Below are 27,999 nucleotides of genomic sequence, written 5' to 3' on the forward strand. Positions count from 1 at the left end.
AAAATCAAAAAAACATTCTTAGGCATTGAACAATTGCAATAATCGTCATATTACAAATGGAAGCAGTTCTTAAAATAGCACTTGACACCTTTGTCTTGAGACTTTGAATTGTTTTTTGAACTTGCAAACCAGGCTGAGATGTAAATGAGCATTAACTTAAATACTAAACCGGCTCAAAAGAGCTCTCCTATTATCACAAGAAGTGAAGAAACAGAAGGATCCATAGTCACTATTCTATAAGTCTGTCTATACACCATCTAGTGTCGGAGAAAGAAGCTACAATTTCCAGTTCAAATCACAAGAAACAGTGCTATTAACCCACTAAAACCAATTCCTGCCATTTAGTCAGAATGTAGTCCTAATGTTCCTATAATTTTATACACCTTTCTCAGGCTAGTTACTTTCTTTGATTAATATTCTACAGCTTATCTGCCAATGGGGTTACAGTTATTTTCCCCAGGAGATGATATACATACACAATTTACACGTTAAACGACGATACAGATGCACTGATTAGTCGACCCAGCCGACGTGTACTACCGCAAAGAAGCCTATTAAAGAATACTAGATTCACATCTCTATGCTAACATCTATTCAATGAACATAATCATCTGTTGACAACGATTATAGTTGTGGCCTTTCTGGCAGACCAGAGATTTCCTTCTCAGCAAAATATAGCAGCCTTCTCAGTCTTAACACCATGTCACAATGAAAGGGAAGTGCCGTACGTCTCTCCAGATATGCTGGACTCACTGTCAGCCAAGATAAGCCATGGAGTTCAGCCATAACAGACTCAAGAATCGAATGAATCTCAAGCTCATACTCCCTGGCATCAGAAACAATTCCCCTTCCTGCTTGCTTAGGAAGTGCTCTGCCCAATTTCTCAGTAGGAACACCACAACCACCATAAAAATCAACAAGACTAACTGAAAGAACTGAAGGCCATTCTTCCTTCAACTTGTTGATATCTTTCGTAAGTGTGGGAACAGCTTTGGAGACAACAAAACCTGTTGAAAGTGGAATTGCATAGCCTTTACTGTGAAGGAGATGAGCCAGAGGAGGGGATTCAGAGGTCAGGCATGTTGGAAGCTGAAGAGGGAAGGGAGTGAGGAAATGCATACTAGGAGATGGGATCAATATGTAAGATGCTGATGTAGAACCAAGAGATCTAACAGGGGTAAATCCTTCAAGGTAATTCAATGAACCTGTGATGCCACTACCTTGACTGCTACCTGCAGCAAAATAATTTGTTGATAAATTAAGGACCAACTTACTGCATTAAAAACAAATAGATTTCATTCGGTAAAAGAGCAAGCTGACATTGCTATACGCCTATATATAAGAGACAAAAACATGATATAAAAATAGGTAGTTAAGGTACCCTAATGATTTTTTTTCATATTTCCTCAATTACTAAATAGCAAGTGTTTAAGGAATTGTCATAACAATTCAAAATATAGTAAATAATGCCTGTTTGCCTCTACTCAGTACAAAATTAACATGAAAATGCTGTTAGTCTTGACAAAATCATTCTATTTTCTAAATAACAGGAGCATTCCATATCAATGCATACATTTGTTTTTCACAATTTTCAACACATAACTTAGACAAGTAATATGACTGTATTTTATCATGCATAAATTACTAAAGATGGTCAAAGGAGGAAAATTTCATGAGCATAGAGAGCTCTGCCAAGGAGTTGCATGTCACAATTTCGAAATAAATTAAGAAACTATTCAAAAATTTAAAAAATAAAAAATATACTTCAGGTCAGCACTTGAGAGTTGGGGGGGGTTAAGAGAATCACAGACATATGTAGAATTGTCAATGGTGGGGCTTGAATTTGTGACTTTTTAAAAAATTAAAAGTCACAAGGTGAGAGGGGGAGGTAAGGGTATCTCCTACCCCCAAGCATATGTAGATAACGGGGCACGAACGTAAAGTCACAAGGTGAGTTACCCACCATTTCCACCAAACATGCTTGGTTACAAGCTTAAAACATATCCATTTTTGGGAAGCTGAAATATACTTCCTCTACCTAGTGTTTTCTCTCTCCTCATCAAATGGGTTGCTCTAGATATCTCTCTCTATCTTTCTCCTCTCCTAAAGATTGTGCATCCCCCAAGTTGCAATTAAAGGTAAACAAACATTAGAAGAGTTTGAAATTCAATGAACCACTTGAGAATTAATATAATCAAATAGAGTGATACTATACACATTAATTATAATATCGTGTACCATTAGAATCACTATACAAAATTATGACAAAATACTGAAGTACAAGTGTACATGATCAATTTACTAGTTTATTGTTATATTACAGATAGGCTTAGCTAATTAATACTTGTATCTTTCACTTAAATTCACAAAAACAGCTTATAAACATTTGCACATGACAAAAAAATACTTCCTCCATTCTTTTTTAATCGCAACATATGGATTTGACGCTATCGACACTTATTCCTTTGACAGCATTTTGTGATTTATATGTTAGAAAAAGTAAAGTCAAGTGGAATCTTGCTAGATTCATCTAGATATATACTTTCAAAATAATTTTATTTATAATATGTATTAAAAGAAAATTAAAGAGATTTAATGTAAGAGATTTGCATTGGCAAGCATGAAACTCTTAATATCGCAATTAATATAAAATGGAGTACATACTTTATTTCAAGTATCATATACGGTAAGGACATTAGCAGCAGGCAAGAGCAGGAACCATAATTTAACAGTTTCACAGCCTGATGTCATCACTAATATAGGTAAAGTGGCCATTTCTTGCACATCAAGGCAACGAACGAAAAAGAATTGGCAAGAGAGGAAATTACCAGTAGAGACATCAGCTTGAGAGACAAGGTGTAAAGAATGGTCAACAGAAACTGAAACAAAGCTGATGCTCTGAACCCACTGCAGTGATCCTCTTGAGCCATCAACTGCAGGCCCGCCAATAAGCTGCTTTCTACTAGTAGTTTTCATAAAGCCAGAAGATTTTGAGTGAGGACTATACAATGGATTTGGGGATGAAGGTAAGCTTCTTTCAATTTCCTGCTGCTGCAGGGAAGCTCCATTACTGTTAGTCGGCATACCATCTGGAGTAGTACGGCGTAATTGCAATGGCCATTTCTTTACTTCTGACCCGCCAATCGAATAGAGTGCCTTTTGCCATTCTGTTCAGAGATATATCAACTAAAGATGTTAGTTGAAACACTCCACAACTAAACTGTGTCAACACATAAACCACTAACATGATAGGAAACGAAAGGGGGAGAGGGGGGGAAGATTGGCTGCATTGAGCCGTGGAAGTGGGATGAAATCATAGCCAATCGTTCTGACTTGGATGGCCAGACTTTCGAGCTACATTATAACCCTTCTTTTTCCAACCTCTAAGCACCACATGATAGTCTGACACCCTAAATTCATAGCCCATAGAACTTCTGCAGATGCAAGCATATTGCTCCAAGATTTACCACCAGATCGCTCTTTTAAATACCCCGCAAAAACCAACATAATAGTCTTATTCATATAATATACGGCGGCATACATATAACGCTAATACAATTCAGACCAATTTATTAAATGTGGTTGTTCAATTTCAGCAAATTTCATGCCATTCTGCTCCATTTCCAATAATCTAACGGTGATATAAGGGCAACTATGCCGCAATCTGTAAGAAATTGACGTCACTTTTATGAGACAATATATTATTACTTTAAAGACCATATGAAGGATGAATTAGCCAAACTCGTGGAAAAGATTATGCATGTATACCTTGGCATTCTAGCTCGTAAAAGCACCCAATCCGTGTAATGACAAAATCTCTTGCTCTTGCCACACCATTATCAGAAGTGGCACAGGCCTGCAGTAGCCGACAACCTTGTTGAAGAACTTGGACGAAAATGTTCTGCATGCCTTTTGTATCCTGTCTACTACTAATACCACCAAAAGGGAATATATGATTGTCCAGCAGTTCTCCCCTAGAATCTGTCCAGATGCACACCAGCCAACGCCAATCTTCAGTCCAACCATAGCAACAATGCAAGCTTGGGGACGATCTCAGAAGGCCAGATACATAACTATCTCCTTCAGATCCATCAAGTTGGGAGCTGGGTATTGTATCCCCACTTAGTGTTGAATTCTGCGCAAATCCTCCGCTGGTATCATCTGTAGCCACATTACCAATGGGTGTAGGCGATACTCCATGCTCCGCTGAGCCCGGTTCAGCTAAAATAAAAAGTGGTTCAAACATGTAATGAGCCTGCTCTTGAAATAAAGCATCTCCACTCCGGTTTGCGTCACAACTTAGGCCCCCGGCCCTTACAGTCTGCCATGAATTATCCCAGGCTCCAGCTCTCATACCAGGATCAAACTCGCCATCTCTTGATAAGGATGAACCCGAAAAACGAGAACCGACACAGTCTTTCCACATACCTGGAATCGGATTGGCCATGTTCACCAGCATGGATGAAGATCTACCAGAGAAGGTTGATGACTGGATAAATTCATTGGAGGATCCTCGTAATATACGCCTAGCTTTATTGTAAACAGTAAAAGCTATCTCCTTGAACAAAACAAGTTCATTGAGACTCGGACTTGACACTCGAAAGATAGCATCTATGGGAACAATTTGCAGGACTATCCTTGGAATACTGAACCCAGAAAGCGTGGGAATATTTGATATGGACGCTTCATCAACACCAGCTGCGTGGTTTAAAGCTTTGCCCACCTGACTATGCAACATGGCTCTTTTGTCATTCTCCGTTGAAAAAAATACTGACGTAACAGCAACTGAAGACTCAACAATGGTTTGGAGAACAGCAGTTGGATCAGGAAACGGGCACACAACATAGATCACCTGCTCCAAATAGCAACATAGAATAATGACAACTGACCTAGCATGCACAAAGGCCACATTTCCAAGAAACGTAAAAAGAGTATGTCATGTATTTTTGGCAACTGGCATACAAGAAAGAGAATGATTAGAACTATAATGCATATCAATTAATCAAAGCCTTAATCCCATAACTGTGGTTGGCTACATGAACCCAAAGTGATTATTCCGTGTAGTCATCGACAAAAAATTCCTCCATCCCTTACGAATTTACGATCAAATGTCTCATTCTCATGCAACTGGCATACAAGAAAGAGAATGATTAGAACTATAATGCATATCAATTAATCAAAGCCTTAATCCCATAACTGTGGTTGGCTACATGAACCCAAAGTGATTATTCCGTGTAGTCATCGACAAAAAATTCCTCCATCCCTTACGAATTTACGATCAAATGTCTCATTCTCATGCAAATCCATATACATCATATCCTTCCTAACTCCTTCCAACCAAGTCATTTTCAGTCTCCCTCTCCTTTGTTTAACCCCTCGTCCCCTCCATGGTCCCAACTCTTCCACTCTTCGTACCGGTGCACCCTCGGGTCTCCATCTTACATGCCCAAACCAACACAGGTAATTTTGTATATGTGTCAGTCTAATTAATTAATGGTAAGGTTATACGTGTCAGTTTAATTAATGACTGTAGTGTATAGGTGTCATTTTAATTAATGGTAAGGTTATATGTGTTAAGACTTGAGGATATATATGGCACAGAAGTGTAGAATTAAGTTTCAAAATAAAAGTTATACATTTATGCCAACTTACTAATTAATAAGCTTCTCAAAACATGGAAACGATTTCCAAAGATTTCCTTGACCACAATGAGAGAGTGAGATATCTTGTAATTTACCCAGAGGCCATCAGAAATAAGTCAGGATTGGAGTGTCCATTTAAGACTTTTTTTCAAAGAAAGGACCTAGTACAGACTATAGTCAGTCTGTGAAGGACTACACCTGAGTAGCATTATCTTTAGCACAATCTATGACAATGCTATAAACTTTGCTCCTTCCCCACCCCAAGTCCCAACTGCAGTGTTCTCCAAGAACTGTGGGATAAACAAGCAGTAAAACCTAGATATATAATTTCTCCCAGTGATATGATGACAATTTGGGAGCTAGTATTCCTGTGACAAGACCCGGTTATGGATCAAAGGTATGTGGGAGGACTTTATATAAGCAACATTATCTCCAAACAAGTACTAAAATAAAGAGCAATAAAACAGTTGACATTTTCCCCGTGACAGAATAACATTTGGCAAGGTTTTTTTTTTTACAAAAAAAAATAAAAAAATAAAAAAAAATATTATTTTTAATTGCGATATACAATGACATAAAATACTAGTATAAGGTTTAACCACTTTTAAAGGATCGTTTCTTTGCTTTACTAGAATTGTATATTTGAATCTTTTCGCTGGTTCTAGTCCGCATACATACTCTGTCCAATGATGTTTTTTGCATGATAAATCTAAAAATATATTACTTACAATTATAATCAAGAATACCATAAAATACAAAACATTCAAAGACGTAAAACACACACCAAAAAGGCCGTAACTAGATACACTACAGAGTGTCTCTTAATTTACCGAAGTAACAATCTTCCTACTAATGATATATTTATACCCAAAGGCTAACAGGAGTCAAATATTGGCAAAAGGAAAACTGAAAACAACACCAGAACCATATTTAAATTTTTTTAAAAAATGAGGTTGGCTACATCTAGAGTCTAAAAATTGAAAGGAAACATCTTTGTCAAAAAAATTGAAACGAAACTTTGTGTTATTATTTGAAATCAAAAGAATAGCGCAATACCAGATTAGGCAATTGCAAACCAACAATTTTTTCATGCTTGGCTTCATCCGAGCCAAAAGTTGTTGCCAAAAAAAAATAAAAAAATAATAAAAAAATAATAAAAAATAAAACATTGTACAATGTAGATCAAGAAGATATCACTTACAGTACAGGAACTATTATTTCCTTCTTTTGCATTTGCAGCCGAACATGACCCAAGTTGTAAAGTTTTAAGAGCTTTTGCAAGAGACCTCAGATAGCTTGCAATATCCCAACTACTTGATAAAGACTGATAAAAGTCGCTTATTGACCCAATACCAATACCGATACCAGAAGCATTGGTGCTTTCTACCTTCATTGATTGGGGGATATCAAGGAGAACAAAGCCAGAAGTTAAACACTTCCCTGAGTCTACATCCATTTGATTTCCAACAGCATGTGGTGAATGGCTTCCCAATTTGCACATCTCATAAACTAGACAGAAGAAAAAGTATATTGTAAAAAGTAGTGATCCTATCCTCAAGCTAAAGGGCAGGAAAATCAAAAGTAAAATAAACGTGTAAGTAAAGAGTATGCAGGGGTTTAAAAGCAAGCCAGAGAGATGCAACTGTTTTCCATAACTATATATATTTTTAAAAAAATCTTCCATTAGTTGTGGGCAAGTGATGGTGTTCATGATAAGTGTAAGGCTACACAGATCCATCCATCCCCCAGGGCAAGACAGGAAACTTTTAGGCACAATACACTTAGGGAAAAGAGCCACATTCACTTGAGTAATAAGTATAATTGATTTGTACATTAGGGCAAGAATAAAGCAAGTTCTTACTCTTGTTTTACCAAATGTGCGTGTATTGGGGACTTGGGGGGGGGTGAGTGGGTAGACTAATGTCAAAGGAATGCATTCTAGTCCCATCTTCATTTTCCTCCTGTAATTTTATAGTTGGATTATAGAGGGAGGGAATTTACCTGTACAACCTCCTCTTTCACGTTTAAGTGAGATAATATTAAGAACCTCAACAAAATGGAAGGGGGGTGAGTGGGTAGACTAATGTCAAAGGAATGCATCCTAGTCCCATCTTCATTTTCCTCCTGTAATTTTATAGTTGGATTATAGAGGGAGGGAATTTACCTGTACAACCTCCTCTTTCATGTTTAAGTGAGATAATATTAAGAACCTCAACAAAATGGAATTACAATTATTATCTCCCAAACATGAATATTTTAGTAACATACCCAAACATGCGGATATCTAAAATGATCCATCAAATTCTCCAAAGACGAGGAAACAATAACCCCCGATAAAAAAATACCTTAACAAGCAGGATGACAAGACAAATAAGGTACACCACCATGGTCTATGTTACTCCGAAAACTTGGCAAATTTAAATTTTAAAGACACAAATACCCTGTACTTATTATAGACATGGTTACGGGGAAACAGAACAAGTAAAAGAACTAGATTTTTTTTAAAAAAAATTGAAGTTTATTCCAAAATAAAAAATAGAATAAAAAAAATGAAGTGGAAAGGCAAAGAAACAATCTGTCCTATAATGTTTTCCAGGGATATTGAAGACAAAAAAGAAATAATAATAGTATTCCCTCCCCGTCCCTTATCTAGTGGCCTGTATTCCATTTTGGGTAGCCAAAATTAGTGGCCTATTTCTATTAAAGAGTGTAAGTTTTGACAAAACTACACTCTTTTTGATGAGTTGTCAACTTACCATCATTTTTCTTTTATTTTTATGTACTTTTGACATCATTTCCTAACACACTCTCTCTCCCTTTCTTCAATAATTACCAACTACCTTTTCTTTCTCTTTTTAAGGATTCTACAACTTTCTTAATTCTAGTGAAAAAAAACCAAATAGACCACTAAATAAGGGACGGGGGGAGTAAGAGCAAAAGAAAAACTATTGAATTCAAAAAAGGAAAAAAAACAAGGAAAATTTGACTTTTACTACCACCAAAATACCATTATTTCACTTTTGCTACCCATCTAAATTTTTATTTTATTTTACTACCACCCAAAGCCACTAAATAAGGGACGGGGGGAGTAAGAGCAAAAGAAAAACTATTGAATTCAAAAAAGGAAAAAAAAACAAGGAAAATTTGACTTTTACTACCACCAAAATACCATTATTTCACTTTTGTTACCCATCTAAATTTTTCTTTTATTTTACTACCACCCAAAACCAAAATATATAAGTTTTGCTACCGGTTAACAGATTCCGTTACTAACTCCGTTTTATGGGGCCCACTTAATTAACATCCTCACATTTTCTTCTTCTCTCTCCCCGCACTTAGTCATGAACCCCTACTCCTTCACACAGTCCGGCCTACTCCATCAAACCCCCACCTCTTCTCCGACAACCCCACCAATATGGCCATAATCATGTGCATTCCCACTAGCAACTCCATCATATTTCATTAGCTTCTTCCACTATGAATTTCACAAAATATTTTCTTTCTCCTCCATATTTCCAATTACACTCCCCCTAATTTTGCAAATTTTCAATTGCCCAAGTGCCCAATTTTTATACTTAAAAATCTTCCAAAATTTGTAAAAGGGGGCAATGATTCAATAGAAAATGTGGCAAAATCAGCCTCGAATTGAAATAATTGAGCAAAGGGTAATCGATTTGGGCTGAAACTGGAGCTTACGGCTTTGGATTATGGGCTAGCGGTGGTGTTGCTCGGTAGTGTGGTGCAACAATGGCCGGTTGATTTGGTGTGATTATTGGTGTTGGGCTGCTGAACGGTTGTATCTGTTGGTGTGCGGCAGTCCAGTGGTGGTTGTTGCCGGCGGCTATGGCCGAACAGGGGTTAGATAGGGCTGTTGTGGTCAGTGTTGTAGGATGGCGATTTGAGGTTTAGTTGTTGGTAGTGGAAGATGCAGCTGGCGATGGTGAGATGGAGTGGTGCTGCTGTGCGATGACAGAGGTGGTGTATGGACTGGTTAGAGGTGGTGTGTGGACTGGTGCGAGGTAGAGTAGTTGGTAGGGGGAGCTGCAACGTGATGTTGCTGTTCGGGAGTAGGGGAGTTATTGGTGGCTACTCTATGAATTTGTGTGGGCAGGGGCTGTTGTGCGATGATAGCAGGGTGGGGGTTGCCGGAGAGTGGGTGGAGTCGCCTGAGAATGGGTGGGGCCGGGTTTGGGATGGAGCTGTGAGGAGATTCGTGGGGAGAGAAGAAGAATATGGAAGGAGGTGATAAAAGGGCCCACATATGGAAATAGTAATGGAAAAGGTTAAGTGGTAGGAAAACCTATAATTATCGATTTTAGGTGGTAGTAAAATAAAATAAAAATTTAGATGAATAGCAAAAGTGAAACAAGGGTGTTTTAGTGGTAGCAAAATTCAAGTTTTCCAAAAAATAATGGTATTGTGGTAGTGTAGTGCAGCTGTACACAGTATAAAAAGTCTTATCACATGGCACAACCCCCAATTTACACATCAAAAAAAGAAAAATAAAAAAAATCTGATTTCCTCTTAAGTTGCCGACTGCCGTGTCCGAATACTGTTCCCAAAATCCAGTACAAATTCCATACCCGGAATCAGTGTCGGGTTAGGTCAACCCGGGTATGAGGCCTAAATGACCGTTTCGAAGTAACACACATCATGGGCCATGGCTGCCCCAACATAAATGACATTCATATTCTATAATTGAATATAACTTCATCGACGTCAGAGAACTTCTCCTTATGCATGCCATTCATGAAGGGTACTTCCTCCTTTCTATTAACTAGAGTAACATTCCTTAAATGAAAATGTCATATTACTTGAACCATACTATATTTGGTAAACTTTTGGTAAACAAATTCACTAAATTAACCTCATAAAGACATAAAGTACATATGGGGGCAACTTTTGAGGTAATGAAGTAAACCACCAAGGGGCACCAACTACAATTTCTCTCTCCTCTCCTTAAATATTTTGTCAAAGGCTATGGGTCAAGTAAATAGAAACGGATATATGGATGAAGCTAGCAGCTAAAATATACTAAACCCCTGTTGAAGGACAGTATATCAAGTAATGAAAACACGGAAAAGAACTTTCCATCTCACTGGCAAAGTATCTACAACGTCAAGCACTTTCCATCCCACTGGCATGCTAAATACATCATATATCATATTAAATCCTTACGAAGTATTTGCGAATTAAAAACAGGGGACAACAAATGCTACCCAAATGAAAATTCAATACTAATAATAAATATATATATATATAATAAATAAATACATAAATAAATAAAGCAAAGCTAGAAAATTGGAGCTAGAAGATGAGATACTAGTAATTGTCACTCACCACTTCCAAGTTCTTGAAAAAATTCAGCAGCCATCATAGTAAGGGAATCGATATTTGGACAGACAGCATAATAAGACACCTGCAACCAAAAAAGGGTGTGAAATGACACCAAGAAAACATCAGACAAACATTAAGGCCGGTTTTGTGAAATTGGTTTTTGTAAAACACATATTATTCTAATATTTTAGAATCAGTGGAATATGACAGCCAATTTTCATCTGACAAACCTCTAGTAACTTACATGTTTTTGGAATGCATACGGCTCAAGTGGAGCCTTTTCCCATAACTGTAAAGAGCTTGCTGAGGTCTTTAGCCAATCATCTTGGTACCTAAAACACAATTTCATGTTATCCTAACAATGGAGATCATTGGATTCTTTTGCCACCATAGTTTACATGTTACATTAGGTAACAATTCCATGCAATCAACTTGAAAGATGTATAGCACATTATGGAAGAGGTCTACTAAAAAAATATGAAATATTAAATCGATAGAGGTCACAAAACTTTGATTATTGGAAAAGGGGCAATTGCTTGTAATTAGATTTTCAAAACATCAAGAACTTTTGCTTGAAAAAAAAGACGGTTGATTCTTACATTAACCTAACCAAAAGATACACAACTACCTAATGATAAAAAGTTAACAACATTAAACACAAAAAACAAGTGCCGGAGAGTAATCAGTTGTATACCCAACAAGTATAGAAGTAGATGGAATCACAAGCAGAGAAGGTCTCCTCCGCGACCGCAGCTGTGGCTCTGACTCTGAAATGCACAGCTCCTGGTTAGACCTTTTATGACCAGTGTCATCCCCTTTACTCCCATCTGATTAATAAAAGAGATTGGTAAGAATTATTGTCATGCAAGAAGCATAACCAGCCTTCAACAGCTTACATTAACTTCACCAATTAGATCTACAGCTTTATTTTTTTACCACAAAGATAAGGCTCAATAAGTCCAGAAAAGGGCTTTTAAGTTCATTTTACAATTAAATTATTTCACATGCTCAGATAAATGTAGGTAAGGGCCAATAGTTAAGATCAGAATATACAGGTCTGCAGGCAGAAAGCTTTAAAACAGACCTTATTATGTTGGATATTTCAAAAACTAATTGATAAAAATCATGGACAAGTAAAAGACGAAACAATAACCATATAGATTTATAGTTCCCTCCTTGAATATTACCCATCCAACAAAGGAACTCATTAATCAATTGATATAGATAAAACCAAATTGAAAGCCCCACAACATGACCACTACCATAACCCAGACCTGCTTAAGGTGAGGCAAAGAAGCCCTAAGATCATAAACAACATAATCTACATCAATTCAACAAGGAACCGGCTATTTGTCCAAGATCTCAAACCCCCCCCCCCCCACCCAACCCCTTTCCTATCAACTGTGATTAACAAGAAATATCCTTAATGTGGATAATTTATAGCTGTAAAGAAAGTTTCCCAAGGCGCTGATGAGTGAAAACATTGTGCATTGGAACTCTGGATAGACTTATGTTTACCTAGTTCTGACTTCCTTTAACAGTGCATATCACTATCATATTTCCCAGCCACCAAGCTTCACTACTAAAACAATCTACCATGACAGTCAGCTATCCTAATTGATTAAAAGCTTGAGTTACATCACAATTCCACCCAATCAATGCTTAAATTTCTTAATCAAGTTGTCTGGTGAGTACTGCTGCGTCAATTTCCATTGGATCTGGAGAATTTTGACACACCAGGCAGTCCAACTGGAGAATTTTGACACACCAGGCAGTCCAAATCTCCATTATCATCATTCCGTGGCTAGGATTTCCAACTTTTAACAATCCATTTACTTTTCATCTGTCTGAAAGTCTCTGGGCAACTATAGAACAATTGAAATAGTACACTTGTTTAATGCTTTAAATGCCTAAAGAGTTACTCAGCAGCCTTACATGGTCAGGACATTTTGTACCCATTATTTTAGCATTTAAAGGGTTTCCAACTTTTAACAATTCAACTAATTTTCATCTTTCTCTGAGAGTCTCTGTGCGTGTTTAGAACAATTAACCTAGTTCACTGTTTTGATGCTTTGAAAGCCCAAATTGTTACTCAGCAGCCTTGCATTGTCTGGACATTTTGTACTCATCATTTAGCATTTGAAATGTTACGTGATTCCAGCAAAGCACAGCACCAGAGATAATAGAGACAATAACAATATGAGGAATGATTTACAACTTCCTATAACCACCAGTGGCCGCTATGAATAATTTCTTACAGCTCTTGTTAGCATTAATAATTATGCACGACAATGGAGAACTTAGTAATTCACAAAAATATTATATAAAAAATTAAGTAAGGTTAATACGATTAAAGAATACTAAAAAATACAATTGCTAAAAATATTGACCACCTAAGGCGTCCCAGCATAGCAATGTAATTATTGTAGAATTTTACCTCTCAAACCAGATGGCATACCAGCAATGGACAGTGAAGGGCTCACTGGATCGCTCACAGATAGTGCTGTAGTATTAGATGAATCCCTATATTCACTTAAAGTGGATTCAGCAGATAATGCTTCACTTGTAGTTCCTGCATCTGCTGACAGTGATCGGCCTTTGCACCAATCAGTAACAAATAAAGGTCCATCTGAGGAGCCAAATGCAGATTTCAAAGCTGTTTTGACATCAGATTGCAGCAAACTTATCACTGATGATGCCTGAACCTGAAAGGTTTGGGATGCATAAACACAAAATGAACCAAGGAAAGCACAATTTTTTAAAAGTCATACTCCATTTCACTTTCAACAATTATATTATTTTGATCCGTTCCTAACAGCATGTCAACACGTCCAATATCACCATGCAACTGGTTCATTTACCTCTTAAGTTTAACTAATCTTAATATCCATGTATAATTACAATTAAACAAAGGGAACATATGTCATGCAGATTAGCAGAGATGATCAATACTTACATCAGCCGACACAGGATCAAGCAGATCTATGCCAGCAATATCAAAAGAATGGCAAGAAGCTAAAATTCCACCACAGCCCGCGTGAGCCATATGTGGCCCGCAACAAAATCCCCGCCTACACTGCTCTTGTAAAGCAAGCCAGCTGTATGGACCGTCAACAAATTCACCATCAAATGCAACATCAACAAGCGAGGCAGCTTGTTGGACAAGCAATGGCATGGCATCAAGAAAGTCTTGAAGTGGCTGTCTTTTCCGATATGAAATCATGGTTTCATCATTAAATATTTGCTGAGATGAGGAAGGAAAAACCTCAACAGTAGGTGTAATGGCAGGCTTTGCAGGTTTAGACGTTCCGACAGAGCGCCAAACCCCAATGGGTGCATTAAAAGGGCTATCAAGCATCCCTCCATCAAAATCACCAGCAATTCTAACTGGAATGGAATCTTTCTTCCTCGGTTCAGATTTACTAGGAAAATTGTCAGGTGTGCCACTCGGATCACCAGGCAATTGTCCCAACTCCATGTTGCCAATGGATCTGTTGTCGGCAGTAGAGGCAGGATTACCAAAAGGCAGTAATGTATGTCTTATCCTGCACATAAAGGCCTGGAACAAAAGGCACTCAAGTTCAACAGAAGGGACTGTTCGTTGAGATAGAAAGAATTGCTTGGCACTATTAGCAACGTCATTAGTCATATCCTGAACAGATTTGACAGTACTAGAAGAGTTGAACCCAGAAAACAACGATAATGAAGCCCCTTCAGAAGAAGTTACAGTACTGTTCTTAATAGACATTGTTTCTGTTAGAGTTTGACCTCTCTCTACCTGAGTGTACAATTTTTGGAGATCCGAACCAATATCATGTTTGCCAGGATGTATTATGGAGTCAGCAACCAGAGAAGGATTTTCTTCACGTCCATTAATGCCAGGAGATGAAGGTGGTGTTGCCCCATAAACATAATTACTCCCACTTGAATTCAAACTCTCAGCTTTCTGAGATTTTGGTTGGTATGGACTTCTAAAAACAGTTGAGGAGAGCTCACTTGAAGGGGTCTCAACTGCTCCATATTCAGGGGCAAAAGTCAACAATGCTTCAGATTTCAATACATGATCAATTTCACCTTTTAAAGCAGCTGGTGCACAGCCCACAAGACCAGTTGAGTTACTTTTTGTGGCTTCTTGAATATTACTAACACACTCTTCCATCCCTGTTGAAGGAGAGTGAAGGCTTTCAAACATTTGGAAACTTGCAGGTAAAAGCATTGGATCCGGAACTTCCATTAGGGTACCAGAAGGACTGCCACCTCCATCTCCACAATCTTGCCCAGAATACACAAGTGCCTGAGATTCTGCAGTTCCTGGGGGCTTCCCCAACAAAATAGGTAGAGATGAGTTTCATTACATAATGTAGTATCAAAAGTAAGAACGAACAGAACCGCACTAATAGAAAAGCATATTTCCTTTCTTTTTCTATTAAAAACAATTAATAAGGTCACATAAGAAGAATACACAGGATTTAAGTGCAAATTTTATAAACTGTATGTAAATTTATTTATTTTTTAGTTTTTTACTAAAGGTGCAGCCAATTCAAAATAAAAAAATGGTGCATCTATTGGGATGAAAACAATATATTAACATTCAATCCATATCCTTCACATCTTCACCTGTTCTTATTTTATTACAACATATAGTTGTTCATGGTTTTCCAAGCAAACATTGGCCAGTAATAATTAAGAGAGAGAGAGAGAGAGAGTAAGTGGATAAACTGAAAATACACATTGAATTTAATCTAACATGATCTCACACAGTAATACATATTATTAAATATTAACATAGTTAAAAACATTCAGTTAAAGTTAAAGATGTTTGACCACCAAAAGGCAAATTTTTCAATAAAAGAAAACAAGTTAAAGAAGTGGCCCATGTTGACTTCCAAACACAGCCTTCAACATAAGAAATGTAAAAAGCCAAAAGCGTCACAGTTTAGAAGTCTATTTGTCTGATTTTATTGTCTTCTATCTAAACAAGATACACATTTACAGTATCATCTTTTATAACTCTCATGTAACTAACACGGTATTCACTAAACTGTGCTCATTATTTACAGCCAAAAATAACAATCTTAATGCCTCTTAGAAGGTCACGATTAGTATTATACGGAATTAAAACTCACTTAGAAGTTGGAAAAATAATCCAATTCAAGCCTTTAGACCCAAACATCCATTAAAGATATACTCCGTGTAATATTAACAAATACCTTATCTCACTAAGACTGTTGTTCCAAATCGGCACCATCTGATCTGACCCAAAATACTTGGCCCATTTACCCATATGCTTATTTTCCAGTGACCAAAATACACATTAAAAAATAGCTTCATGATAATATTCTTCTTATATAATAGTGCAAATTATGGTAAAAGCTGATGATATTTGACTTTGAACATACAAGTAAGTATTCTGGAAGGAAGGAGTTTCGAATAAATCCAAACCAAGACACAAGTCCATTTAAGGAGCAGCACCAATAAGTGGTGAATGGTTATAGATATATAGACGGAAAGGTCGTAAAACCTGCAATGTAATAAAAGTACCTCTCCAAATGGCAAGGCATCATTTTCAAAAAAGTCACCAAAATCACCAAACTCGGAGAGAAGGGCTTGTATATCCATGCCCCCACCTCTGTCATCATCATCCCAGTCCCACTCAGACCCAACATGATCATTTGTGACTCCTGGGATGCCTGAATTGCTGTATTCATGTATAGGAGCATTTCCCACAGTACCAGCTTGAATGTATGAATCATTTGCTCCTGTACGAGGACGTTTTGCACCCTGTTTTGATAGTTCACCTTCATCATTTAAATGAAAATAATACAAAGACAGTATAACTTGCTCTGAAAAGACGAGAGCAAACATGAAACTGGCTGTGGTAAGCATGACAATTCAAATAGCATATAATCCACTTTTGATTAAAAAAAATAAAAATAAAATAAATAAATAAATAAATATATATATATATATATATATATATATATATATATATATATATATATATATATATATATATATATATATATATATATATATATATATATATATATATATATATAAGGTATCCTAAACTATAGTTAGCATAACCCCTCATTAACAGCTGTGAGCTACAAAGGGGGGTGGGTGTTACACCCAACCACCAGACCACAATTCACAAAATACCATAATTTGATATGATTTAAAATAAAAACAAGACAAAAATAGATGCATAGATCGCAATCTATCATCTAGTCTACCAAAGGAGACCAACAGAACCGAGAAATAACCAAAAGTGCTAAATGCACAAAACTGGCTAAAGTAGCGCCTCTGTTTGGACAAATCATAAGCAGAATGATAATGCCTCACCTGTTTAGGGCCATTAGTATCCATGGGATCAACAGAAGATAGGCCTGACTGTCTTCCAGTTAAGGAATCAGCATCACCTTCAAGGTCACCAGACGTTGCCTTGGCTCTACAGTCACTATCACTTGAGCTGCTGCTTATGCTACTGATACTACTATTATTGCTGTTGCTGCTACTATGTAATCCATGCTGCAAGCTGATACCATCAGATTCAGACCATGAATCATCCACGTCGTCTGTCTCAGAACCGCAGCTGTGAGACAGAGAATTTGAGAGATGGCAATAAAACGTAAAATACGTAAAATATATAAAAATATATATATATATATATATAGGGGAGGGATCCGGTGAGAATAGGTCCATATGTGAGAATTCATACTTATATGAGAACTGATTTAAAATTTAGAACATATGAGTAAAAATTTAGAACATGTGAGTAAAAATTTAGAACATGCGAGTTAAAATTTAGAACATGTGACTCAAACTAAAATTCTGAACATATATGAGTAAAAATTTAGAACATGTAAGTAAAAATTTAGAACATGCGAGTTAAAATTTAGAACATATGACTCAAACTAAAATTCTAAACATATGAGTAATAATTTAGAACATTTGTGTGAGTAATATGTTTAGAACATCTAATTTAAGAATTTGAACAAGTGATTAAAAATTTATAAAATTAGCTTTATGAAATTTTAAACATATGAGTAAAATTTAGAACATTTGATTTAAGATTATGAACATGTGAATAAAAATTTAGAACAAACTGATATAGAATATAGAAAGTGTGAGTAAAGAATTTAGAACATACGTGTAAAAAAATAGAACATACGCTTTAAAATCTGGAACATATAATTAAAAATCTTAGAACACACGTTTTAAAATTTAGAACATATAAGTTGAAATTTTGGAACAAGTTATTTAAAATTTATGACATCAAACTTAACTAATTTATGGTTTAGAACATGTGAATACTAAATTAGAACATTTGATTTAATTTAGAACACCTAAGGAAAAGTTTAGAACATCAGATTTAAAATTTAGAACATACGAGTACAAAAATTAGAACATAAAGAGTGTTCTCACATAAGAAACATTCTTACATAAGAAAAATTCTCACGAGAGCCTTCCCCTATATATATATATATATATATATATATATATATATATATATATAGAGAGAGAGAGAGAGAGAGAGAGAGAGCTCGGAAATCAAATCCCACCAATTTCTTCATAAATTCAACGATAAATTAAACTACTTTAGGCTGACTTCACCAATAGGTATGCAATTAACTTTGATTCTCTCCTCTCAAGAATACTCATTCTCTCTCCTCAAGAAAACTCCATTAAAGATCATATATAGCGAGAGTCTTCATCAATTACTCAGAAATCAGACTAAATTAGGTTGAAATAAATAAAATTATTTACCTTAAACCTTATGTTATGCATAACTTTTGACATATGTTAAGGAATCTTGCGCTCAAGTTTTAAAGTTTATATTTATTGTTCTATAAAAATGGTTTCATAAGTTCAAAATTTTGATTTTAAAGTTCTGAAAACAAAAGAATATAGTTAAATTAAGATTTAATGTAAAACAAACAATTAAATTGTTGAAATTCTCCTATTGCAAATAATCAAAAATTAAAAATTTCAACCATAAATCTATTTCGAGTATATGAATTGAGAAAAGAACCAAGTAAAAGAAAAGATGAAAAAGGTTCAATAATAATTTTTTTACAAAAAAAAAAGGAAAAATTGCTCGGAATAATCCCACCTTTGGGGCATCTACTAAAAATAATCTCACCTTTGGGTTATTTTTAAATAATCCGACCTTTATATCTAACCTGCTCAAAATGGTCCCAACCGGTCATGTAACTTGTTATAAGAAGTTACTTGTTATAACAAGTTACTTGACACATGTTGGCCTATGATTTGTCAAAAAAAATAAAAATAATAATTTATAATATTTAATTTTTTTAAAAGATAAAATAAATAAAATTAATTATTTAAAAAACCACCACCAGCCCAAGCCTTCCCCGCCGCCCCTACACCCGTGACTCCGTCCACCCTAATCCCTCTCCTAAACCACCAACCCGCCTCTCTCCTCATGAAACTTAGGCAACGTCTAAAGCACCCCCGACGAGCCTAAAATCATCTCCCCACCTTACCCCCATATCCCCTTTCCGGTAGCAGATCCGGCCACATATCCCCTTTCCCGTCGCAATTCCGTCCATTTCTCCCCTTTCTCGTCCCGATCCTAGCCCCTTTCCCAATTCCGGCCTCCCTCTCCTTCCCCCATATCGATTTTAGCCCCACTCCCCGTCCCCGACAACGTTTTCCGCTCCTCTGGTTAACGACAGCTTCAAGGTGTTGCTTGGGCTAGGAAATGGGTGGGCCGCCGATTTATTTTTTTTTTAATTCAGTTTTTTTTTAAAAAAAAAAAAAAATAGATGAATCATGTGGTGACACATGTACTTTAAAACCAAAAATAAAAAAAATACCTGTTTATTAGGTTACAGGTCACATGGAACCATTTTGAGCGGATTGATATCAAAGGTCGAATTATTTAAAAATAACCCAAATGTGGGATTAGATTTAGCGGACTCCCCAAAGGTGGGATTATTTAGGGCAATTTTTCAAAAAAAAAAAAATAAAAAAAAAAATCATCTCTATAATCTTATTTGAGTTTACTAAACTTATCTTTTCTGAATTTACTAAACTTATTTTACCTTATTAGAACTTAATTTAGTCGCAAAATAAACTTAGGTAACCCTTATTAATTCATATTAGACTTATCTAAACTTATTTATTTTTCCATAAATAAGTGAAAATAAGGTGAACAAAACAGGTCACAAGTAAATAGACATTAAGGAATAAAATATTAGTGTCCATATTACAAACGCCCAAAGTACCCCTTGAAAATATAACTTGAAAAGAAAGTTAGACAATTATAAAATTACAATAATTTGTAAACATGACAAAATCCGAAGGATTTGACAATTGATTGACTTACTTAGAAAAACATTTAGGGGGTGCTTGGTTCATCCTCAGGTATGAGGAATGGGGTTAGGTATCAAACCCATAGGTTTGGAGTGAGTCATACCTAGTAACCCATACCTTAATTCATGTGTTTGGTTGCATAAAACTTAAAAGTATTTATTAGTTTGCTGGCAAAACTATAAATACAGGAAAAAAACGATACTACAGTATGTATATACTCCCTCCGTTTCAAGTTACTCGCAACAAAGGATAATGTTGCGGACTCCTAGGCAAAAGATTGAAAGTATGATTATTGAAAAATAAGGATATATGCTTAACTACTAATCCAACCCAAAAAAAAAAAGGAAAACCAAATTCAACCTTAATTAAATCAAATAACCTACCACCACCGACACCACCAAAAAGCAGCGACACCCACCACCACCACCACCACCCGGCATCACCGAAACCACCCGCCACCACCACCAACGAACCCATCACCACCGACGCATCTAACACCACCCACAAACCCAACATCACCTAGCCGGAGCGCCCCACCGTACCCAGAAGCATCCCATCGTACCACCCCAAAACCACCGTACCCCGCAGCATCCCACCGTACCCAGCACAATCAAAACCCCAAAACCACAACCAAACCCACGAACCCTCAATCAAAACCCATAACCACCAATCGAACCCAGAACCCAATCGAACCCACAATCGAACCCAGAAAACCACTAACCCTTGAACCCACCAACCCAGCGAAACCATTCACGACCACCACCACTAGCCAGCGAACCCACCGATTAAGAAGATTAATGGGGATGAGGAAGAAGATGAAGAAATTTGATGATGAAGGAAGAGAGAATAATTATGGGGATGAGGAAGAACCGAAGAAGATGAAGAATGAATGAAGGTGGTTGAATGATGAAGGTGGCTGGGATGATTGATGCGAGGGAAGGGGGTTGATTTGGGTGGAAATTCTTAAGTAATTAATGTTAGAGTTTAAGTTAATAATATAAAATCAGTTTGTTTAATTAGGTTGTTTAAAAAAAAGTAAGGGTAATTTTGTAAAATCATACAAAAAAACTTACTAAAATAGGAAAGAAATCACTTTGTTGCGAGTAATGTGAAACGGCCATTTTAGGAAATTGTTGCGAGTAATATGAAACGGAGGGAGTATTTTCTTTCTCCTCCTTTCTTCTTCGCAAATTCAATATTGCGCACCATATTGCTCTCCCATTGTTTCAAAAATAAATTAAAAGAATTCGCTACCCATATCTCAAATCACAACCAAAATTTCTCAAAACCATACTAAGTATAAATCATCCCCAAAAGCATTGAAAAGAAGCAATTTTAATTATTTTTGATAAAGTTCAAAGAAAAAAGCAATGGTGGAGATTAACGCAACGGTGGAGTTGCATTGATAGTCTATGGAATTACACATACAACGTTCAAATTTTTTTTTTTTTGGGTCTGATGATTCCAGACTGAAGGGTTTCTTCTAAACCCACCTCCCCCCCCCCCCTCCCGCGTGCGCCGGGTATGAGGACCCAATACCTTGGGGGTTTAAAGAGTGGGGTCCCCAAGTATGAAAATAGCAAAAAATGTGAACCAAACAAGTGGTATGGGTTTGAGTGATTTCAAACCCATACCTACGCCCCCTTAAGACAATTAAAAATATACAATATTACCAAAACTTGAAAACTAAAATAGATAATCCAATTTAAATATTTAATTACGTATATTGTATTCGCTTCATATTAAAGTTGTATATTACCCAAAATAATATTCATATATAAGTTTTCCTAGAAAAACAATGTATAAATATAATATATACATGATAAAAACATTACAATATTATGATTAATTTTAGAATTATAGTTTATACAAAACTTAAAGCACGCATCACATGTATGAACACTCAAGTGCATGTGTGTACAAGCGCACGTAAGTGGGTAGGACTGTGCATAAATAGACCTGGACTGGAAATCCGGTCCGGTCTCCAGTCTATGTAAATCATTTATTCAGGTCCGGTCAACCCGGTTCCCGTTTTTAGTTGTATATATACAGAGTAGTGGAGTACTAATGGGTTTCTGACTTTCTCACCTTTCCATAGAACTTTAAAGTTACTTTATAACTTCGCTTTTCCAAATATGATAACTAATTTTCTTTTCTTTCACTTCTTATATGGTCAGAGTTAATTTTTTCCCTTTTTATGGCCTCCTTCAATCAATCAACGGCTCATAAATTCCACATTCATCTTCCCCTTAAATCTCCACTTTCACAATGTAGATAATGAAATTAATCCACTCTTTAAAAAAAATTCTATCATCTTCTATACATGTAATAGAGTAATACTAAGTATGAAAAAATATACTCTTTGCAACATTTTAGCTCCAATTTTCTGTGTATTAAATTAAAAATAGTGGCATAAATAAGGTAACTTTTCATTTTAGCCATACTTGTACATTTGATTAAATTAAATGATGATGTTGTTTTTGGATTTAGGATCCACGAAATTGCTGAAACTTTTTATAAACCAGTCCAATCTGGTCAACAACCAAACCAGACCGTATAAACTAATCCAAACCAGAATTAGTCCGGTCTTCGAAAATCATGAATTCCGGTTCAGCCGTTCAGGACCGGGTTCTGGACTGGTGCACAGCCCTGGGTATATGTGAAAAAACAATACTAAAATGCCAAACACCACACAAGCCAATAATATGGACATTAAGAAAAGATGTTTCTTAAACTAGTAACAGAATTTTATAAAACAATTTCTGTGACGCCAGACAAAGCACTTTAAATTCAGATATAAAACTAACCTAAAATAAAACTGGAAAAGAATAAGGGAACACAGTGTTAGAACGTTAAGTTGGGACTAACCAGTGCATCAAGAGAGTTGAACCAGCCAACGACAGCCCTGTCCAATTTGGTAGCCAAAATCTACAGAAATCAATGGAAAATGATTGGTGGAAGAATGTGACTATTAAGAAACACAGACAAAAAACAGAGATGTTTGCCCAAGTGAAAGAGTGTGATTATCACGAAACAAAAAAAAAAAAAAAAAAAAAAAAAAAAAAAGGACAAAACATAGATGTGAGCCGGAAATTCCTCACTAAGTCAGTAAAGTCACTATCATTGTGCCTAAGCAATCACAGAATACTACTGGCCATTCAACAAACTCATCATATCAATCAAGTCAAAAGCAACAAACTACAGAAAACCTTTTTCTTTCTTCTCCATATTCTATTTCAGCATTCTAAGATTTTTGAAATAAAGAAACTGAGAAAGCAGGAACTTATTTGTGATCATCACTCATCCCAATAAGCACCAGGAAAATGAACAATAGGTCAGCACAAAATTGTAATGTGATTACTGCACCTTTTCAAAAAAGATCTTGCATATGATGTTTGCAAAATTGGAACAAGAACCGCCTCAGATGGATATATGAAAGTCTTTTCAAAATTAGAAGCATCGCCAGTGGACACTTTCTGACTGCCTTTAGCAATAGAGGGGGATCCAGATGTTGGGCGATTGGAGCTATCGACATTTGAATTAGGCAGATTCACCTTCTCACTTCCAGAAGAACTGCAACCAAGGGTAACTTCTAAGTAGTAATTCTGCCCCCCCAACTTGCCACCAGATGTGTGAGCAGCAGTATATGGTAAACCAGCTAATCCAGTTGAAGTGTTTGATGCACCAGGCCTAACCACAAAGTGGTGACAAAGATACAGGGCCAAAATTAATAGGATTCAAACTATACATTATTAACATGAGCAAGAGCTGTGAGACCATGAAGAAAGCTAATAGAAAGCATCCCATGTAGTTTACCCGACAAACACCTGCTTCACAAGATCACTTGAACAGCACCCAGTAACCTTGCCACACATTCCATGAGGAGAGACTACAACTGCCATAACAAGATATTTTGTCATCAGCACAAAACAAGAGGTTCAAAGACTAAAGAGCATATATCAGATTGAATTACTGCCCCCATACATTGCATGATGATAACACAAGCACATTAAAAAAGGCACACAACTGAAAAGTGAAAATGGATTGGAAGGACCATACTGCATCAGCGTTAATACCTAGCATACCCCTCTAATTGTCAAAACTTGTAGCTTTCAAAAAGAATTGGTCTACAGATGACCTCCTTTGGATGGCTATTGAAAATTGACCTCAGTTTCTTAATACCTAATTGAGAAGGATGCTTACCATGAGAATTACTTCTTGATGCCACACAAACTGATGAGCTGTAAATTTACTCTCAAAAGATGAATGGAAAACAAGCTGCTAAGAATGTAACTAATAGCATATTGGTTTAGTTTAGACACTTTACAGGACACAAGAAAGCCCCCTAAGCACATTGGGAGTAATAAGTTAATGCGTAGAGTGATTCAGTAAGAAGAGGTCATTGGAATCATGGGAGAGGACTCCTCCCAAAGATCAGAGCTCACAAACACAAGGAGAGGCTCCAAGTGGGTATTGTTTCAGATTGGGCTTTCAATGTAATATAGGATTGAGGAACCTCAAGCGCACACACACACCCTCCTCCCCTCCCTGGTGCTGGCAGAACATTTGTGCTTTCTGCGCAATCACCAGCAACTTTAGTAAGGAAATCTACTGAAAACCTAAACTAAAAGAGTCATGAAAAATACCAGGTGAGCAGGGGGCAATAAAACCAATATCACAGTGACACACACAAAGAGGGAAACATATTCTTCCTAAAATATTTTACATTTGAGGGAACCAAAAAAAAAGAAAAAATTGTATCAAGCATATTAGATGCAAGATTTAATTGCAAAACGTGACACCGTGGTGAGGCCGATTTAAGCGCAAGCTAGACTAACAAAACAATAGAATTGCTCACCCCATCGGCCCATCGCAGTCAGCTTACAAAAAGTCAAGTCAGAGTGCCCATTGTTTAGCAAGGATTATTTATTCAGACTACTGAGTAGCACAAATGCTCTGTAAGAAACAGGTAAAAGAGAAGACTAAAATAACCCAAGGAGTTTACACTATATACATTATGGTCACATAACTGGTATCTGTCACAGGTCAGTAACAGCAGTAATATGACATGAATTCAAGTAAAGACCACAATAAGGAAAAAAAATAATAATTAAAAAAAAGGCACAGAGAATTTATAAATCTAAGAACATCCAGTTAAACCCATGATACAATAAGTATGTCAATTATAATTGATGCCAAAGGTATAAAGCAAAAGATTCACACTAGGAGTGGCATGCCACATATGCACAATGGGAGAGAGAGAGAGAGAGAGAGAGAGAGAGAGAGAGAGAGAGAGAGAAGGCTATCAGGTAACTTTTTTAAAAAAAAAAAAAAAGAGTAACTACCTGGAAGTCTCTGGCTAAGGCTACTAGAAGAGAGCTTCAACACTTTCTCCATATCACCACCAGAAAGTGTCCGTACATGCCTAGAGGAGTACATGACAACCACATACAGAACAAAAATTAGTTACGATCAACCAGGAAAAACAAATCAGGAACCAGAAAAAATAGTAAGACATACTTTGCTGATATTATAGCATGCACAAAGATGGCATCTTCACTAGCAGCAAAGACAAATTCAATTGTCGGTTGGCCTTTCCTACAACATCCCAAAAATCCAAAAATAAATTAGCAACTTGAATGACATTAAAAAGCATCACAATCTTCCCTTCTGCCCCTATTAACTTATTCCACATATCAACACTTGTAATCCTTAATATTCTTTTCTCAGTAAATCAAATTACACGGTTACACCCCCTCTTTGTAGAACCAATAGCTCAGAAATCAGAACTTTGACAAGAGTACTAATGCATAATTATAAAATAAAATTTTTTTTGAAAAAAAAAGAAGAAGATTATAACAAGTAGCATCTAACTTGTTTCCTTAAAACATAAATCACTTGATTTGCAAACTGCTCATTGTCAGTAAAGATAAAGACTAAAGAAACAGGAATTATCACTTCTCAAAGCATATAACTCGTCAAAAAGTCGCAACAAACCTAAAGAGTTCTTCACTTTGTGAAAAGGGTCGATATCTTGAAAACACATCACCATATCTCACATATGAGAGCCCAATAAGTGCTCTGGAACAAGTTGAAAAGCAAATGATAAGCAGAAAACATTTAAGAACCAAAAGCATGTCCCTGCTATGAGAAAAGGTTTTTTTTAAAAAAAAAGTAAAAAGGTGAGCAAGCAAACCTCTCTAAACGACTTTTTAGAGCCTGAGACAAAGCAGCTGCAACCTCCTCAGAATCACCCGGAGAAATCCAGAGTCCAGAAGCAACAACTTCAACAAGACATGTCAAGTCAGACAAGCATCATATAATATCATAAACATCAAAGCAGAAAATAGAATACAGAAAACAATCAATAGAAGGAGATGAAAGAAACAAATGAAGAGCATCAGCAGAATTCAAAAGAGAGGATAAGGCAATAGATATCCTCCTCAAACAATAGGAAGATTGAAAATCAAATTAATGGTGCAAGTAATAAAGACAGGGAGAAGTAGGAAAAGGAATGAGTCTTCAAGTACCTCTTAATCTACATACAGCAGGTTGAGCATTTTCAGAAACGGAGGAATGGCGGCCAGGAAGAAAAAGCCAGAGCTTAATTTTTTCATCTGAAAATAGAAGTAAGATGAAGAAAGAGGAGCGAGGAAGTGAAGAAAAGAGATGTAAGGGAAGCGGAGTCATTACCAGGGTTGTGCGTACCCTGAGAAGGATCCCAAGGGCCCACAAAGGAGTTAGTCCAAGTGCTGAGAAATCCATCCTTCTGCAGCAGAACATGTGATGAGATAAGTTCGAGTGTAGCAGCATCCCTCTGTTCAGTCCTTGAGCTGCCAAAACCATCATCACATAGTTGTAGTCGATTACGAATTCAACATTAACAAACAATAGACAATCTGATAATACCTTTTATCAGGTAAACAGGTAACATCTGATTCATTTATTAACAAACAATAGACAATCTGATAATACCTTTTATCAGGTAAACAGGTAACATCTGATTCATTTGGCAGAAACTGGAACCAAGATAGCTGTTGAAGGCCTCCCTTTAAAAGCATAAATAGCAACACAGCCAGATCAAATCGAAATGAACTAGACATTTATGTAATGTTAAAAGAAGAAACAGAAATTAAAATACATACGATTCTGAAAATGTTGGTCCACATTACTTCTAAGCAGGGCCCGTCCCTGAGCCAGGGAAGGAGGGGCGGCCGCCCTAGTTCAATCCTAACATTAAAGGGTTCTGCAATACATTAGCAACCAAATTTCATTCAATCATCACATAATGCTCCAAAAATCACATATTTTTAGAAAGAAAAAAGCGTATTTGATTCAATTAATCAATTCGGCTCATAATTTTCTTTTCTAACTGCTTATGATCTTCTTAATCTTAGTGATTAGAACCATTATTTCAGATTTTCGAACCCTAAACTTACTACACTGACAATTAAATTAAATCAAAGATAAACCCTAGATTCTGAAATTAATATGATATTACAAAAAGAAACAACTTACCTCAGAAGCTGCTTCAATGGGGGATACAGGTATTAGAAGGCACCTCAATGGAGAACGTGAAGTGCGCTTCAATGGAGAATGAACTGAGAAAGAGAGGAGGAGGAAGTAGGGTACGTTCGTCCGTTTTTCTTTTTTTTACAGTATTTTTTCCTAATTGAGT

The 27,999-nt window shown here is 36.4% G+C and overlaps 1 protein-coding gene across 5 annotated transcripts; it reads right to left on the bottom strand.

Annotated features, from left to right (window-relative positions):
• Position 1: 1 nt before the first annotated feature.
• LOC145603427 (mediator of RNA polymerase II transcription subunit 13-like) lies at positions 2–27,998 on the bottom strand. Of its 5 annotated transcripts, none has more exons than XM_081659329.1 (23): positions 27,840–27,997; positions 27,467–27,551; positions 27,297–27,370; positions 27,015–27,154; positions 26,852–26,938; positions 26,518–26,605; positions 26,319–26,402; positions 25,842–25,919; positions 25,667–25,746; positions 24,138–24,216; positions 23,688–24,011; positions 23,190–23,249; positions 17,325–17,574; positions 16,521–16,760; positions 13,936–15,297; positions 13,417–13,684; positions 11,674–11,806; positions 11,224–11,311; positions 10,983–11,061; positions 6,844–7,151; positions 3,769–4,852; positions 2,829–3,167; positions 2–1,232 (listed from the first exon to the last, which is right to left on the bottom strand). In XM_081659329.1, the coding sequence occupies exons 2-23, from the start codon at positions 27,488–27,490 to the stop codon at positions 625–627; spliced, it is 5,877 nt and encodes a 1,958-aa protein (XP_081515455.1). In that variant the 5' UTR covers positions 27,491–27,551; positions 27,840–27,997; the 3' UTR covers positions 2–624. The 5 variants fall into 5 exon arrangements, with proteins under 5 accessions (XP_081515455.1, XP_081515456.1, XP_081515457.1 ...); XM_081659330.1 differs by having other exon boundaries at positions 13,438–13,684; positions 27,467–27,567; XM_081659331.1 differs by having other exon boundaries at positions 11,674–11,746; positions 27,467–27,567.
• Between the last annotated feature and the right edge of the window lies 1 nt (position 27,999).

Source organism: Chenopodium album, chromosome 22 (genome assembly GCF_948465745.1).
Source record: "Chenopodium album chromosome 22, dcCheAlbu1.1, whole genome shotgun sequence".
Lineage (NCBI taxonomy): Eukaryota > Viridiplantae > Streptophyta > Magnoliopsida > Caryophyllales > Amaranthaceae > Chenopodium > Chenopodium album.